Genomic DNA, 19,099 nt, shown 5'->3' with positions numbered 1-19,099 from the left:
AACAAAATATCTTTGTTAGGAAAAGGGTTAAAGCAGAAAAGTGGGTGAATGAGCCTACAAGGGTTAGGGTGAGGTGCAAGGGTGGTTGTCTATGGATATTGTATGCTAGGCTTGATAAAACCACAGATGATTTTCAAATTAAAACTTACATTCCAATGCATACTTGCCTCCAAACTACCAGAAACTACTTGTGTAATGCCAAGTTTATTGTTGAGACCTATAGAAAGAGAATAACCGAGCGACCAAACATTAAAGTTATTCGATTTGCAAAAAGCTAATTAGGACAAAGTTTAATCTTCATGTTGGTAAGACCACGGTTAGAAAAGCAAGAGCAAAAGTCCGAAAGAAATCATGGGAGATCACATTCGGGAGTTTGGAAAAATCCTGACTACGGATGAATTGTTAAGGACCAATCCTGGTTCCACTTGTGTAGTTAAACTTCCGAACCAAATGCGATAGTAGGCCTGTTTTTCGAGCTTTTATATCCGTTTTGATGCATTGAAGAAAGCATTTCAAAGACCTTTCGTAGAAAATGTATTGGTTTAGATGGTTATTTTACGAAAGGGGTTTGTAGAGGACGGTTGTTGGTAGGTTGTGTGTAAAGATGGTAATAACCAAATGTTGCCTCTGGCATGGGCTGTGGTGGAGTATGAAAACAAGAGCACTTGGACTTGGTTTATCAGAATTTTGAAGGAAGATTTGGCACTTGGAGATGGGACAGATTTAACATTGATAACAGATATGCAGAAGGTATGTTTCCTTGATTTTTGTTGCAATTTTTTTTCATGAAAACTCATGTGTATTCATCTATACTAACTGTTACTGTTTCAGGGACTATTTGTTGCTATTCAAGATCTTTTACCTGCTGTTGAACACAGAAAGTGTGCTAGGCACATCTTGGCTAACTTCAGCAAAGACTGGAGAGGGCTAGTTTTGGAGAATTGCCAAAAGCACCTTTGAGTCTCAACTAAGGAGAAATATTGAGCAGATGAAGTTGCTTGGTCCAACGAAAATGATGGACAAACTGATGTATTACAACATAGATTATTGGTGTAAGGTCTACTTCAACACTAATGTAAAAATAGATTCGTAGATAACAATATGGTCGAGTGTTTTAATGCTTGGATCTTGGCTGCCAGGTATGAGTAATGCATATTTACCTTGCTGTGTGTTTGTTTTTACAAACTGTTTGTAGATAACAATATGACTGTTTGTTTATTGGTTAACTGGTAGGCACAAAACTATAATAACAATGCTTGAGGAGATTAGGGTGAAAATGATGGCAAGGATTGGAACATTGAGGGAGTTTGTAAACACTTGGGGATGTAGCTACTCTCCAATGTATACGAAGGTGTTAGAGGAAAATGCTACACTTTAAATGCAATGTAACATTGAGTTTAATGGAGTTGCTGGTTTTGAAATTAGGGAAGGACTATGTCAACACACTATGGATATTTCTAGAAGGCAATGGCGTAGGGTGTGGCGGCTAAAAGGCATTCCATGTGCACATGCTTTAGCCGCAATTCGATTCAAAAGGTATGATCCATTTGGCTACATTGACCATTGCTACAAAGCAAAGAGACTTACATAAGAACATATGAGCATGTTCTTCAACCGATCACAAACATAGAAATGTGCTTGTCTCTACCCACCCTAGTGTGGCTCCACCAGACATAAAAAGCATGCCGGTAAGCCTCAAAAGGCCGTAAGGAAGGAGCGGGTGAAATTCCAAAGTCAGGGAAGATGCCAAGAACCGGAATGGCCATGACTTGTAATCGCCATAATAGAGGCCACAACAGAGAGAGGGTGTCCAAAAAAGACTCGGCGGCATGGACGGAACCGGCAAGTTCTAGCAGGGGAAGGCCAACACATCACAACCACCATCTTCAAGCAAGGTCATGGGGAGACCAAAGAAACCACCAACAAAACTAGTACACGTTGAAAAGAGGCCAAGAGGAAGACCTAGGAAAACTGCCCAAGCAGTAGGAAATAATCCTACACCAGCTGAAGTTCATGTTTCATGTTCTGCCCCTGCAGCAACTAGTGCACAGCCCACTGCTAAAAGAGGAAGAGGAAGTAGCACTAGTGCACCATATAAAAGGAATAGAGTAATGGGAATGGGTGTTTTCCAGGTAGAAAATGGGTTCAAAGCTGTTAATGTGAGTGCCTTAATAAGCACAAGTGTTCTTTTATGTGTTGTTTCCATTACTAAGTGTTATTTTATGTGTTGTTTCCATTACTAAGTGTTATTTTATGTGTTGTTTCCATTACTAACTCCTTGTTATTATTTGTGTGAACAGCCTGGCATATCAAGCAGCAGGATTGTGTCAACTAGTAAAGCAAAGGTGACCAGATCAGCTGAGGTAACTGGTGACATTGGCTACAAGCCAAGTGCAAATGGAGAGGAAATGAAGCAATCACAACCAGGAAACTACAAGAGATACAGGAGAAAATGACAAAAGGTAGAGCTAAATCAGCAAACCCAAGCCAAGAAAGCACCTGTTCACCAAATGACCATGGAAAATCTAATTATGATGAAAACTGTCCCTACAGTTCTTAAATGTACACATTTATGGATTGACATTTTAGTATTTTGTCTTGTTCGTTTAATCAAAACAACATTACAGTACATAGCTGTTTAACATGTTCCAATTCCATTTCAGCTTGACATAGCTGTTAAACGTGTACAAATTCAGCAAAGGGCATGAATTTAATATGGTCAACAAAGGTTATTCAAGGCACTAAATCCGACATGGTCAAGGACCATTAAATGGCACTAAATCTAACATGGTTAAGGACCATTAAATGGCCTATTAATTCGGTTGTAACCCATCTATATAACACAACATACACACACACCATATCACACATTCACTACACTAAACTACAACAACAACATCAACGTGCAACCAGCAGCAAGCACAACAAACACAACAACATACCAGCAGCAAGCACAACAAACACAACAACATATAACATCTACATCATACCAAAAGAAGATGCTAGCTTTCTTTCTGAAAAAGTTAACCCGTTCTTACGTGCAAACCGATGATTTTGTAAGTTTTTTTTTTTTTATATTTGTTATTATTATTTGATTTACGTGAAAACCGATGATGTAAAATTTCTTTTTTGTTTATTGAAGATACTTCGACATGAACATCATGACATTTTTCCAACGAGAACAACGCATACCGTGTTAAAGTATCAAGATGACACCGTTCACAAGATGACGTTCAGAATTGGAAAAAAAGCTCGTTTATGCCAAGGGTGGAAGGCATTTATAGATTCAAAAGGTTTGAAAGAGGAAGACGCACTAGAGATTTGGGTGCGTAAATGTGAGTGTGGAGATGGCATAGGGTTTCATGTATTTAAAAAAGAGATAGAGATCATAAATATTGATTAGTAGATCTCTATTATTTAATTGTCTATGTTTAACATCTCCATGTATGCTACTATTTTGATTAAGACAATGATTAATGTTATGTGGATGTGATTTTGATTTTAATTTCGGATAAAAACTTCAAAACACCTTAACATCAAACTTCTTCATTCATACATGATAAAATAGATGTATATGTTACAAAATTTGCCATAAGAAAAGGCAAACAAAACATAACATAGCCGAGACACTACCACCACTACCACTATCTATGGCAATTTGATTTTTCCATTGTTTGAATTTCCACTACGGAATACAAAACTTATGAACACAACAACAACACAAACAACAAAACAAAAAACGAAATTCCTATGGAACCTACCCTCTTTAGTCTTCCTTGTGTCTTCTTTTTTTGGTCCATCAACCTCGACCAAACCCATGTCAACACTAACCGAATTATTATCATTAGTAGTGATCTCATCCAATTCCATCTTCAAACTCTAATATTGCACCAATTCCTTCTCTAAATCTCTAATTTTGTTAACCAATTTTGGGAGGATAAATTTTGATCTTGGATCAACTTCATCTCTGTCCCTCCAACGAAAAAAACTTGCATTTCTGAGCCTGAAAATAGCAAAACAGAGCATAATTTTACAAATTTAATTTTTCAATAAATCAAAAAATAGGAGCAAGAACATACACCATAATAGGGACAAGACGTGTATCTTCTTCCGGGGTTGTTTTTAGACCAAGAAGTTTGCATTTGCAACAAATTCCCGTGTTGACATTGGACCACGGTTCTAAGCATAGGATCACTCTCATCTATACACAATCGACCAAGGTCAATTTTTTCCATAACAAACCCTAAGAAATGAAAAATGACTAAATATGAGCAAGAATTACTCAAGAAATTTAAAACAATAAATTTCACATGAACCAATTTAAAGAGAAATAAATGAGAAATAAACCCTAACTAACGAACCTCTTTCCAACTATTGGAGCGATTAAGGTGTTGATTTTTGGAGCTATAACGATTGGAGTGGTTGAAGTTATGAAGTTGTTTACTTTTTTGACAAAAAATGGAGATGGGTATTAAATGGGGTGAAGAAGAATATGAAGTAGCCGTTTGGGTGTAAAAATGGAGGGAGTTTAAATTTATCTATGTGGCATCTATGTGGCATTTAGCGCTCCAAAACACGTCGAGATGTTGTTTTTTAAAGGCTATAACGCGCCATTTGCGAGCGGTGTATTCACGTTCTTGTCCACATCAGCAAAAAAAGGGCATTTTAATACTGAAAAAATTTGTTCAGAGGGGTAATAGGACCAACGCAAAGGTTAGGTGTGTAGTTGGGATTTTGGTCAAACGTTGGGGGGTATTTTGAGTATTTTCTCAATATTTGTAGTAGAATGACATTTAAACGTGTGCATAATACAAATTGACTGGATTGGGATGTCACATTAGGCCAATTTGGTGGCATTATCCCTGTGAATCGAGGCAGATTCAAAATTTGAATTTGGGTTCAACTTCATAATTCGATCACAGTCAATTGAATATACTGAGTTCGATCTATTATTTATAATTATATTTAGTGAGTTTCTTTAATAATTTTTTAGAGTTTAAGTCAAAGTTATTGGTTCAGATAAATCCATAGGTTATACATTAGATCCGTGACTGGACATGATGCTCTTGCTTAGAAGCAAAAAAAATAAAAAATAAACACAATTAAACCGTGGACATAGAAACCAAAACTACACTTATATAGCTCCATATTATAGAATACAGATCACTTCTTCGCCCATTTTCTTTCTTTTAGAAGTAAGAAAAGTCAAAACGACTTTGATAAAACTGAAAATACTAACCTCTTTACATTAATTTCTACCAGTTTATTCCTTACATGAATATAAATTTGATTACAAATTATCGCAATACATCATTAAGTTTTTTGGGAAGATCAACATGGTATAACTTATTCAGGGTCATTCGCACTTTACCCTATTTTGTGCTAGTCTTTAATTTTTATCCCTCATAACAAACAACTTTTTCGTAGCATAAGTATATATTTTCGCATCATAATATCACACAAGTTATGCTCTATGCCCTTAAAGAACTTATGTCCAATAGGCTTAAGTTCGATTGCAGAGCAAAAATTAAAGACTAGCCCATTTGAAGGGCCGTTCGTGCAATTTGTTCCTTATTCAATTCAATCTATATTTGCAAAATATAGTAACAAGAGAAATAAAACCAAGCCTTATATTTACCAATATATGATAACTTTTCAGCTCTGATTTTAAATAGTTCAATTACATCTTAAGGACAACAACATATGGCCAAAGAAATTTTATATAATTGATCTCAACTTATTTAGGATTAAGACGTAATTATTGTTATTGTTAATCATAGGTCACACTTGAGTACCCAGATGTATTGGGACAACTATATGCCGACTTTTGCTGCCAAACTTCAAACGCAAACATTTGCAACTTCAGTCGTGTATGCCCTTGGTCTCAAAGCGGCCAAACTTGCAAATGTTTATACACTATAGTTATACTTTTCATAATGATACCAAAATTAGCTACTTATGAACTTGCCCCACGTGAGCATATTTATTTGATTAAAAACCAAAATAAAAATAAAAATAGAAGCTCTAGATTACACACACAATCCAACTCTCCATCACCCCCAACAAGTTGTTGTGGGGTGGAGGTCTCTTCTTCCAATATATATAGTCCTTTGATATTTTTTTTATGAGAAGACATGCTATCTCAAAGAAATAGAGAGAAATTGAGATAAACAATGGATCCCTTTTTTCTTTTTTCACTAGCATTTGTACTTCTTTACTTTTCTCTCTATCTCATCTTCGTCATCCTCAAAGGCAATTACTCCAACAAACACACAAATCTTCCACCAGGCTCAAGTGGATGGCCAATCCTTGGGGAAAACATGGACATGGCTTCATCCCCTGAGAAATTCATCCATGAAAGAATGAAAAAACACTCCTCACAAGTCTTTAAAACCTCCCTCTTAGGTGAAAAAATCGTCGTTTTCTGTGGATCAAGTGGTAACAAGTTCTTGTTTTCAAATGAAAACAAACTTCTCGGCACATGGTGGCCACAGTCTTTCACCAAGCCACTAATGTGCCCAACTCAATCCCAAAATACTGTCAAAAGATTTGCTATCATAAATCGCGTGCTCCTTCACGAAATCCTCAAACCCGAAAATCTCAAACAATTCATCCCTTTTATGGATTCCATGGCTCGCGATCACTTGAGCCAAGAATGGCTCCCTTTCAAGGAAGTCAAAATTTACCCTCTAGCCAAAAAATATACTTTCACCTTAGCTTGTAAATTATTCCTATCAATAGAGGATTTTCAACACGTAAAAAAGTTATTGGATCCCTTCGTTCTTGTCACGTCGGGGATGTACTCCGTGCCCATAAATTTTCCCGGTACGCCTTATAATCGAGCGATAAAAGGTGGAAAAATGGCTCGTGAAGAGTTTTTGAGGGTTATTAGGGAGAGGAAGAAGGAGACAATGGAGAAAAAGAATTATGAGAAAAGTTACAATGACTTGTTGTCTCGACTTATGAGTTCTAGTGATGAAAATGGACAATTGATGAATGATGCAGATATTTGCAACATTATTATGGGATTGCTAACTGCAAGCTATCATACTACAAGTGGTGCAATTACTTTTGTATTGAAATATCTTGCTGAGCTCCCTAAAATTTTTAATGAGGTTTATAAAGGTAATTCTTTTATGGTTTTTTGTTATGAGTTTATAATTAATTAGTTTTATGCATTAGATTGTGTGACAATTAGATCACTTAAAATACAATTTTTTTTTTTGACAACTTAAAATACAATTACAGGTAGCTCTAACTGACTCAAATCTGTTGGTAAATATTACCAACAAGCCTTTTTGGCAATATATCTAAATTCGTTGGTAATCGCTTGCTAACTAATTTACCACCAATTTTATTGTTGGTAATTCAAGTTTCTTGTTGTGTAATTGATTGGTAACTTAGAATAAATGGTAAGTAACTCATTATAATATGTTAAATTACATTGATGAATGATATATATATATATAAAAATTTCATTGTATATAGTTCACTGTTGTAAAGATTTTATAGCAGTGACAGTGTAATTTTGCATGTGAAAGCAAGTTAGTTACCTTTTTTTATGAAGTTACCAAGTAATGCATAAGAAAAAAATTTATTTCTAGGCATCTTTTAAGTGACATGTATATAAATATTTTTTATCAGTTCATGAACTTGAACTCCTTTTTTATTTAACTTGCTATATTATTTGTATGATCTTTTAAGTGACATAATTATATATGGTACATATCTTTTATCAGTTCATGACTTAAACTCCTTTTTAAACTATTTTTTTTTAATTTAACTATGCTATATTTACAAAATAAACTAAATGTTTTTTATTTAACTTGCTATAATTGCGTAAATTTTGAAAAAAATTATCCACTGGCATAAGTAATGTTGTCATTACATGGAAATTAAAAAATAATATTTTTTATAAAGAAAAAACTGTATTTTTTAAAAAAAAAAAAAATCAGCATTTTTTTTAAAAAAAAATCTGGATTTAAAAAAAAAATTGTAAAAAAATATCAAAAAATTTAGAAAATCAGAAAAAAAATGATTTCAAAAATGGAAAAGTTGATTTAAAAAAAATGAAAACTAAATAATCAGTTTTCTTATTATTTTTTTTTTTTTAAATTTCCATTTTTTAAACTATTTTTTCTTATTTTCTATAATTTTTGATATTTTTTTACAAAAATTATTATTTTTCAGTTTTTTTTTAAAACACTAGTTTTTTTTTTTTTTTTAATTTTCAATAGAACAATTGGACATTATTTATCCAAAATCAAAAGCTGGAGGACATTTTTATATAAAATGGAGAGTGAGATCCAGTCAAAATGAATAATTTGAGGTGTGTTTGCTTAAAATGTGAATAATAATTTAGGCTAATGCCAACCTGGTCAAGGTGGTTTTAGAAGGCCAAAAAAGACTTCACATTTGGTGTGATTTAACTATCCTTTAAAAATTCTTTATTTATGCTATCAATGAATATAAGTTAAATTCCCGGCACTACGCCTGTTCTAAGGATTTACTTATCCTTTTGGTCTCCTTTTCTCTCTCTCTCTCTCTTCTTTTTTTTTTTTTTTTTTTTTTTGGGGCAAAAGAACAAATGGAAATTGCAAAGTCTAAAGCTGGAGAAGAGTTGCTAAATTGGGATGACATCCAGAAAATGAAGTATTCTTGGAATGTAGCATGTGAAGCACTAAGGCTAATGCCACCAGCTCAAGGTGCTTTTAGAGAGGCCATTACTGACTTCACATTTGGAGGATTTACTATCCCAAAAGGATGGAAGGTATTTTAGTAACTTATTTACTTACTTTCCATATTATATAACCTGTCAAATTATACGTCAACCAAAAGTTTCCATTCTTATTGTGTTTGGTATGAGGAAAAATATTTTTTGAAAATTTATTTCTAGAAATTAGAAAGTAAGTCAACTTCTGATGACATATTTAGTTGCCAAAAACATTTTTCACGTGTGTGGGGACTGGGGGGGGGGGGTGGGGTTGGTGGGGAACGACGACTTCCATCACTTGTGAAAGTAATTTTCTTTTACAATTTATCTCAACTCTTCACTTCATATTATTGTGCAAACCAATAGTTTCATTCTTTAATATTCAAAAAACACGTCAAAAACACTATCTAGTTTGTTAATATTATTAGCTTCAATAAATCTTTTCTAAAAAAAAAAAATAAGTTTTCACTTTTCAAGTGAACACCAGAAAGCATTTTCCGAGATTTTTTTTTAAGGAATAAAATCATTTTCTGAAAAATGTTTTTCCTCATATAGAACACATTTATCTCTTGTTCTTGGAAAAAATGATCGCCTCCATCCATGTCAAATCCTCCAAAAAAAAGCACTACTTTTGGAAGATCTGACACACATCCAACAACATTATTGAAGAATTCGAGCAACATAGCAAGTCTATCCTTCTTCATAAGGCTGCAGTGATATTTTTCCTAATTATTTATGTAATTTTATAATGGACAGACATTTTGGAATGTGTATTCAACACACACAAATCCAAAATATTTTCCAGAGCCAGAAAAGTTTGACCCCTGTAGATTTGAAGGGAGTGGGCCAGCACCATACACTTTTGTACCATTTGGAGGAGGACCAAAAATGTGTCCAGGAAAAGAGTATGCAAGATTGGAAATTCTAGTGTTTATGCATAATGTGGTCACCAAATTCAAGTTAGAGAAATTGGTTCCAAATGAAGAGATTATTTACCAAGCTTCACCTGTTCCTGCCAATGGCCTCCCTGTTAGGATTCAACCCTATGGAAATTAAATGTCTCTTTTTAAATGGGGGAAAAGGTAATTAAGTTAGAATATCCTTTTATATTGAATATTGATGTATCCCTTGGATTATTCTTGACTTCATTCAAAAAGGATTAATTCGAGGCCTATAAAATTAATTTATCTCAAAGTTTTTTCTTTATAGTTTTTATGTTATAAATTTACAGTGAATGATTGCATTATATTTGCCAATAGTCAATGATTGGCACTACTATTGGGATTTCTGAACATGTACATTTTGCTAAAAACTTTACTATATTTGCCAAAGCAACAACAACAAAAAGCCCTCATGAGAAAAAAATTTGCTACAGGCATGAAGTATGTCCATAAGAACACCATTTGTACCAAAATGCATATTAAAGATGGGATCGTTTGGGTAATACAGAAATATAAAGAACACCATTAGAAAATTAAAACACAGCAGTAGAAAATTAAAAAGAACATAAAGTAAAAGTAACAGCATTACAACACTATGCAATTTTTATTTCTTGGAAGATTGCACCAAATGCAGAAAGGTATAGTTTTTTTTTTTTTTTTTTTCGGTAATCATCTTCATAGTGATCATTTTCAATCAATTAAATATACTACTCCCTCGTACTAATTTATGTGACACTGTTTTTTCTTTTAATCAGTTAAAAAAATGATATCTTTCTATATTTAGTAAAAACTTGAATTCAAATTGTCAATTTTACTCTTAATAAATTGATTTATCGTCACACAAATACCTATAGTTTATTTTGAACCATAAGTTTCAAAGTATTTTTTTTTTCTTAAACTCTGTGTCAAGTCAAACACCTTCGTAAAAATGGGACGGATGGGAGTAGTTCAGCCACCTGCATCTTCAGTCTATCACCCATCTCAGCTATCACATGAAAATCACCAGTGTAATATAATCTCAAAAAATTCACAGTAATACTGATACTGAAATATAAAGAAAAAAACAGAGCCATGCCATCTTGTAGAGAGCATCAAGCGTGTCAATAATAATGTTGTCTAACCCATTAAACTTTGGACGGATTAGGCGGATTATAGGTATGAAATTTATCCACTATCATAGCAGAGATTAAACCACAAATATAAACATAATCTTAAGTTAGGGTTAAGCAAATATACATTCAACTACATTTATAGCATGTTGGGTTAAAGAGCATTTTAATATTGCAAAATATTATTGTTAAATTGCCTTATTACTCCTACACGTTGGTGACCATAAAAGTGGCTGAAGTGGATTCATTTCTTACGTTGAGAATGGTTGAATGTGGCCATTATTTTGCCTTGTAACTCCTCTCACGTTAATGGCCATTAGAACAAGATAATGGCAATTGTTTCTTTTGTAACATTTGTAACCATTAACCTTTTACTCACCCATATTCTTCATAGGCCAAAGTCATAGATAGACCCTCAAACTTGTCCATATTTTTCATTTGGACCCTCTTTAACCGAAATTGCATCTATCCGAACCCCTCCAAGACAACGTTTCGTGCCTATATAGACACATGTCACTGTGCGTGTTGCCCACTTTTTTAAGGAGCGTGAGAAGCATTTCAAATGCTATTAATGTGGATCCCAGTTGACAAGTGTCAACAGAAAAAGGCATGAGAATATTATACTTTTTCTCTCTCTCCCCTTCATCTTCTCCAACAGAAAATGTCCATGATTTCTCCATTAATGGACCAAAAAAATCAATAGTCCTTTGAAATAAACACACAAAAAAAACCCTTCATCCAAACACACCTCTTTACTTATTTTAGTCAATTTGGTTAGATTCAGCAGATCTAACGATTATTATTATTATTATTATTATTATTATTATTATTATTATTATTATTATTATTATTAATTATCTACCGATTTTTTCTCCAAATTGGTTCCTAATGCCACGTTTTTTTTTGTTTCTTTGTTTTCTATTAGTAGTTTATAATTATAATTTGGTATCTAAATGAATTACTTAACATCTGCCAGCTAAAAGTTCACAAATTATGGAGATAAAAAATTAGTAATTCATAGTGATAATTTTATTTTTTGAGTCAAGAAATTCAGAATACTTGCAATGTAATTAGTTTCCGATGACATTTAGTCATTTAGGATGGCCATTTCGGAGAAAAACCTTAAAGCATCCACTTCTAAGATCAAATCCGTTGATTTTTACGTGTTTGTTCTCATTTTATTTTTTAGAAAATTTTGCGGTCGGGGTTTGAAGAAGAGAGAGGGGTGCGGGGTTTGAAGAAGAGGAGATTCGGTCGGGGGGGGGGGCGCTGAAGAAGATGACTTTTTGTTTTTACTTTTTTTTTTTTTTTTGTAAAATCCTTTTATTTTATTTTTTTTAAAGCTAAAATCCACGTGGCTCTATCTTATTTGTTATTTTTGCGTGTGAATTACACGCACCATTTGTGTGTTGCTGCATATTTATTTTGTGTTTAAATGGCACAGTAAACGTTGTCTTGGAGGGTTCAGATGGTACGCGTTTAGGTCAGGAAAAAATATGGACAAGTTTGAGGGTCTATCTATGACTTTGGCCTTCTTCATATTATTACCAATTTAATATCCCACTAAATCATACTTATCATCCAATTCATTATAAGGATGACTTTCTTCTCCTGTAAATAGAAGTCACCCTTAACTTTGTGGTGGGTAGAAAATATACATTGGAGTAGTGGAAGAAAGAGTTGAGAGAAAGAAAATAATCTAAGTTTCCAACTTAGTCACTATAAAAGAGAGTAATTTTATGTTAAAGGAAGGTGTTCTTTTTGGTGGAGCTTTGGACTCAACATCTTGTCCAGAATTGTTTGAGTCACACGACGTTGACGGCTGTTGTATCCTGGAGGGGATAAGTCAAAGTTATACTGCTGGACCGGTGAAGATTATATCGCAGTGGGCAAAAATTCACATGTTATTTTTGCCTCAATGTTTGATCATTTGTTGATCTTTGGCTCTAAATTGGTGCTGTTAAATTAAATTAAAAAAATAAATTGCTTCAAACGGTAACAAACATGAATCTCCTTAAAAATATGTGTAGCAGCCAGTATGACGTGAGAAATTTGAGAGAGGCAAATATCATTCTTGGAATGAAAAATATAAAAACATGTGATCAAACTTTTCTTATCAGTCACATTATGTAGAGAAAATTGTGAAGTACAATTTTGTGGATTGTACATGTGTTGCAACTCCATTTGATTAAGTGTTTATTTATTTCCAATTCAAAGTGAAAAATTGTGATAAATAAAAAAGGAGTATGCTAGCCTAAATATGAAATATGTGACTGACTGCACATGGCCTGATATTGTGTATGCAGTAGAAGTACTTAGCAGGTACAAGCAAATCAGGTATATTTACTTGGTAAGAAAGTTGGTGGCTAGTTATATAAAAAATATCCAGCTATACTCAAAGGCTTTTTTGATGCAGATAAGAATATTTGGTGCTGTTTGTTGGAATAAAAAATATTGTTATTGTTAATTCTACCATGTAGGTTGAACTAATTGCTTTAGTTTCACCTACTAAAAAGTGTATGTATTAATCTTGAAAAATTCACATGTTATTTTTGCCTCAATGTTTGATCATTTATTGATCTTTGGCTCTAAATTGGTGTTGTTAAATTAAATTAAAAAAATTAAATTGCTTTGTAACTTTTTCTCCATTATCACATTAACTTACCCACATTCTTCCCCTTTATGTCTTGTAACTTTTGTAACCCCTTAGTAATAATTCTCCATTATCTACCTACTTTACTACCCATTCATATCCTATTCAATTCAAGGATGATTTGTTAACTATAAATAGTTAGTCATCCTAATCTTGTGATGGATGAAAAATATTGAAGAGTCCTTGAAAAGTGAAGATAAAGAAGAGATTGGTTGAGAAATTTATTCATTAATAACACTAAGATTATTGGTAGAGTTCAATACCGTTATCACAACGATAAATTCAGACCCATGAGGAGAACATATAATACTGTGAGATTATTTGTGAAAAGTGGTATACCATAAATATTGATTGTGTAATTTGTGATAATCTTACAGATTTATAGACAAAGGCCTTTGCAAGAGAGGGTCTGAAGCACATCGAGGGGGATCGGATTAAAGCCCGAAAAATTCTAAGTCATGTATGAGGAAACCCAACCTGGGGACTAGAGATCCTATAACCAGGTTCAATGAGAAAGACGAATCGTATGATGACTTGATGTGAAATGCACTAATATTTATTTTATTCCCTCCCTATGGCGTGAGTGCATTTTCCTGTAATGATTTGTGGAGGTTGAGTCTATGAACTCTTAATGAAAATCTGTAGCTCGTATGAGGATGGTGCCAAAATTATAGGAGCATCCTTGACAAATTTCACCTATGTGAGTGTGAAGGCAGGCCGCTTCCTATGAGAATTGGGCTCGTTCTCAAAAGCACTCATGAAAACCGGGATAGCATAAGGCCGTAATGTGCTGGCTATAAAAGTTCATGTCAACACCTTGATTAGTATGTGTAAGCAGCAGTCATAGTTCAATGCGGAGCACACTACTCACTCTGGAGTAGGGATTACTATTTTACTAAGTGGAGGTTCAATGCAGAGCACACCTTCATTATGTATAATAGTCTCCCTTCAACTAAATTGGCGATAACTCTCTTAGTTCAATATTAAAATGAGTGGGGAATTGTTGGGTTAAAGAGCATTTTAATATGGCAAAATATTATTGTTAAATTGCCTTATTACTCCTACACGTTGGTGACCATAAAAGTGGCTGAAGTGGATTCATTTCTAACGTTGAGAATGGTTGAATGTGGCCATTATTTTGCCTTGTAACTCCTCTCATGTTAATGGCCATTAGAGCAAGATAATGGCAATTATTTCTTTTGTAACATTTGTAACCACTAACCTTTTATTCACCCATATTCTTCATATTATTACCAATTTAATATCCCACTAAACCATACTTATCATCCAATTCATTATAAGGATGACTTTCTTCTCCTATAAATAGAAGTCACCCTTAACTTTGGGTAGAAAATATACATTGGAGTAGTGGAAGAGAGAGTTGAGAGAGAAAATAATCTAAGTTTCCAACTTAGTCACTCTAAAAGAGAGTAATTTTATGTTGAAGGAAGGCATTGGCAGATCTAGTTTGCTAGGTGGGGGTTCCATTGAACCCCCAACTTTCGACGCGGAGCATAAATTTATGTGTAAAATTTTATTAAAACTGCAATAAATAGTAGACATGAACCCATAACTTTTAAAATTATACTAACAATCTTAAGATTGAACTCATAGAGTTTAAATCCTGGATCCGCCTCTAAGATGTTCTTTTTGGTGGAGCTTTGGACTCAACATCTTGTCCAAAATTGTTTGAGTCACATGACGTTGACGGGCTGTTGTATCCTAGAGGGGACAAGTCAAAGTTATACTGCTGGACCAGTGAACATTATACCGCAGTGGGCTTGAATCTCCTTAAAGAGAGCGAGATATCCACGTCTCAGCCTGAAGAATATTTATTTACTTTTTTCTTCATTTTTTCATTTTGTTTTTCAATTGTAATTTATCGGTATATTCACCAACATAACAGTTACTACCAGTATTCAAAAACAGAGTAAGCTTGGGTTCTTTTAGATGGCTAAGAAAAGTGGGATTGGCCTCCACCCGTCACAGACCAATAATTTTTGAACCTTCCTTATCGACATACGTAATTAAAACATCAATATGACCTTTTATTTTAGAGTTAATGGTCAAAATCACAAATGAGCTATCACTTTTCGGGGAGTTTTCTACCTGAACTATCAGGTGGACGAGTTTCCTGCCTGAACTACGATCACCAACTATTTATCAAAATAACCCTCAACTATTAGTTGGTGATAATTCATGTAGGAAACTCGCACACCTGATAGTTCAGATAGGAAACTCACGGAAAAATGATAGTTCAGGTGTGTTTTTGATCATTATTTATTTTATACTAATATTCTTCACTTGAGCTACGCCACTTTTGGGTTGAGTTCTATATATAATATGTGCAAATATAAGTGTAACTCACAAAGTTTAAATTCAATTTGCCATTGGAAAAAGCCTCTTTATGCTTGCCAGAGCTTGAGAGAACTTATGGAGAGTATTATGAAGGCATAACTGAATAATTGGATGATGGAAAGCTGTGCATGCATGCATGTAGCAGAGATAGTGGTGTGGGTCCATTAATGGCAAAATATTTCTACAAAAAAAGCCAAAGTTGGTGAGGGCTAGCTTTTTACCAACAAAGCGTGTGGGGTCCATTAATCCCACCATGGGGAATACCAGAATTGACATTGTTGCTATCCTCAATCATCAAACTTCTGTTGCTTATTTTGACCCTTTACCATTCATTCCCTTTTCTTAGAACAGGAGAAAGAGGAGCATCCTTAATCTGGTTTGTCTTCAATACTTTTGCTTTAATTTGATTGGATTGGATTTCATCTCTTGGCTATATAATGCGTGGATTTATTATGTTTGTAGCTGGATATTGTGATGTTTTGGTGAAAACAAATGCTTCATTTGTTGGTTATTTCTGTCTCTAAACAGCTTGCAACATGCAACTGGGCATCATTATGGAGAAAGATTGATTTTTATGTGTTTTGATGTGCATATTAACACTTAACAGAGCATTTCACGAGTGTTAAATGATTCTTTTGGGATCTTTATTTCTATTTACTTTTCTGTTGGGGGTAGGATATTGTTAGGTGGCGATGCTGTCACTTAGTCTTTGAAAATGTTACTTCTAAAAGAGAAAATAGGTTTTCAATGAATTTGGTTAGGAATTTTAATATCTCAGACCACTTAAAGTGTATAATATCTTGATTTGGGATTATGAATAGACAGTTCAAAAGGCTGTAAGGATTTTCTTGACTAATTTTCTCAATTAACCACTCAAATACTAACTACACTTTGAATTAGCAGAAGTGGAAAATTTTCTCATTTCCGGATCAGCAGACTTATAAGGTTTAAGCAACAAATTTCGAAATCTAAATCAACCATCTGAAAAACACACTTGCATGGAACAAGTTAACCAAAGGAGTCAAAATCATGATTCTACCAGATTACAAGAATGGGATCCAAAAGCTATACTGAAAAGTATGTCTTTTCTTGAACAAAAGATTCATCAACTGAAGGAGCTGGTGCATTTAATTGTTGACCACAAAAGTCTAGCTAAGATTCAGGGAAGTGACCTTTCAATTCAGCAACAACAGCTAATAACAGCTGATCTTACCTCTATTATTGTTCAATTGATATCAACTGCAGGAAGCCTTCTTCCAACCGTGAAGCATCATCATTCATGTTCCTCCGCTAACCCAACTACCAAGCAACTCGGGCAGTTTGGTAGTGTCTTAGTTCCTTCTGAAACAGGTACTAATGCTGGTGCTCTACCACATAGATTTAATGTGACTAAGGCAGAAGATCAGCCCGATCATATTGATCAAATGGGCGATTGCGTTAGCGTTTGCCCTAATTTTCTACCATATTTGACTAATCTTTTTCTTGGAGGAAAAGGCTTTGGACTTCTATAAATTGAGGATCTTTCCGTAGTACAAAAATACAATAGCATCCAAAGGGTGCTTGGGAGTTAGGATGACGGGGATTAGTGGATTCTTTTTTTTTTTAATGCTTTTCTTTAGTTTTGGCTTTCCTACAACTCTTTTGCCGATCACTTTTTCTTCCTCAAAGCGATCTTCTTCTAGTTGCAGGACGAAATCCGATAGCTAATTGCTGGCTCTGAAGAACCAGCCTAGCAATAAGCTCAATTGTTCCAATTCCCACTGCTTAGCTTTCAATTCGCCTCTGACCATCAAATGAAATGTGGATAACCCGTCCTTCTCTCTTTGAAAGAAGGGGCGCTTCTGGTTCTATAGGTACTTGAAAGATTTTTTTCTAAAATAAGCGGAGACTTGGTCTTCGAATTATAAGTCTCAGCCCCTTCCCGGCTTGCCTCGCTCTTAGGTTGGCCTTTCTACTTGTCTAAGTAGTATTCCACTAGTGCAGGGTAGTCATTAAAGAGTGTTGTTTAGGAGGAGATTATATTCTCGATATATTTTATAATTTCTTTTATGTTAGTTTTCTCATAGGTAGGTTATTGTGCTAACCATATTAAAATATTATGTTTCTTTGAGTATAGTTCTCTTTGTTTCTGATTTATTGTCGTTAAAGGTTTGCAATTGTTGGCTTCCGCATGACGCCTTCTTATTTCGATCCCATCAGATTGTGGCATTGAACAAAATTATGCTGTTGATGAACATGAGAAGGATGAAGATGAATCCCATGAGGAAGAGAACCTTCCTCCTGGTTCCTACGAGATTCTGCAGCTGGAGAAAGAGGAAATTCTTGCACCTCATGCTCACTTTTGCACAATTTGTGGGAAGGGATTTAAGAGAGATGCCAACTTGCGGATGCATATGAGGGGTCATGGGGATGAGTACAAAACTCCAGCTGCTCTTGCAAAGCCTCAAAAGGAGCCTAGCTCTGGGACGACGCTTATTAAAAGGTATTCCTGTCCTTGTGTTGGTTGCAAGCGCAACAAGGAGCATAAAAAGTTTCAGCCACTAAAGACTATCTTATGTGTGAAAAACCATTACCGAAGAACCCACTGTGAGAAAAGATATGCTTGTAGGACGTGCAATGTGAAGAAATTTTCAGTTATTGCAGATCTTAGAACACATGAGAAGCATTGTGGTAAAGATAAATGGCTTTGCTCTTGTGGGACAACATTTTCCAGGAAAGATAAGCTTTTCGGACACATTTCCCTTTTCCAAGGACACACACCTGCAATTCCTGTAGATGAAACCAGAGGTTTTGCTGGGACATCTGATCAAGGCCAAACCGCTGAAGCAACTGTAGAGGCTGGAAAAATAGGTTTTGAGGCAAATGTTCAGAATGGCAGTGGGCTTCAAACAAATACTGTGAATGTAAAAGGGGCTGCAGATAATCCTGGCAGTTATTTCTCAACTTTGAACTCTGAAATTAGCAAGCTTAGCGAACTCCAGGAGTTTCCCCGACCACCATTTGAGGACCAGGAAAACTCATTATTTTTTCTGCTGTAAGGTTCTTGTAATTACCCTTAGAAGGCTGGGAAAATATGGGTTTTATAGAACTGGAATAGCTCAAGTGAATTTGTCTTTGATTTGATATGGCAGTCTGTTTTCTTGTTATGTTAGTTCTTGGGAATAAATGATGTCTTTTCTTAGTATACTGCCCTTTTTGACTGCTTTTAAGATGTTATATCTGGCTCGACGAGGTATGGTTTTGTTAACTTGCAAGTCTATAATCCCTGCTTCTTGTAACTACCTAAGTTGCAGCAAGTCAACAATAAATGAATTAATCATCTAAA

The 19,099-nt window shown here is 34.5% G+C and overlaps 2 protein-coding genes across 2 annotated transcripts; both read left to right on the top strand.

Annotated features, from left to right (window-relative positions):
* The first annotated feature begins 6,130 nt into the window (after window positions 1–6,130).
* On the top strand, window positions 6,131–9,899 carry LOC132054521 (beta-amyrin 6-beta-monooxygenase-like). Its single transcript, XM_059446511.1, has 3 exons — window positions 6,131–7,125; window positions 8,583–8,770; window positions 9,470–9,899. The coding sequence occupies exons 1-3, from the start codon at window positions 6,174–6,176 to the stop codon at window positions 9,767–9,769; spliced, it is 1,440 nt and encodes a 479-aa protein (XP_059302494.1). The 5' UTR covers window positions 6,131–6,173; the 3' UTR covers window positions 9,770–9,899.
* A 5,902-nt stretch (window positions 9,900–15,801) lies between these two features.
* LOC132052060 (protein SENSITIVE TO PROTON RHIZOTOXICITY 1-like) lies at window positions 15,802–18,955 on the top strand. The gene is given in 3 exon segments (XM_059443410.1): window positions 15,802–16,150; window positions 16,678–17,124; window positions 17,974–18,955. Coding segments are annotated over 2 exon segments (1,239 nt in total). The 5' UTR covers window positions 15,802–16,150; window positions 16,678–16,772; the 3' UTR covers window positions 18,861–18,955.
* Window positions 18,956–19,099: the final 144 nt, after the last annotated feature.

The sequence above is a fragment of the Lycium ferocissimum genome, chromosome 4, assembly GCF_029784015.1.
Source record: "Lycium ferocissimum isolate CSIRO_LF1 chromosome 4, AGI_CSIRO_Lferr_CH_V1, whole genome shotgun sequence".
NCBI lineage: Eukaryota > Viridiplantae > Streptophyta > Magnoliopsida > Solanales > Solanaceae > Lycium > Lycium ferocissimum.
Note: the sequence above shows the minus strand (reverse complement) of the source record. Positions and strands in the feature narration are given on the sequence as shown.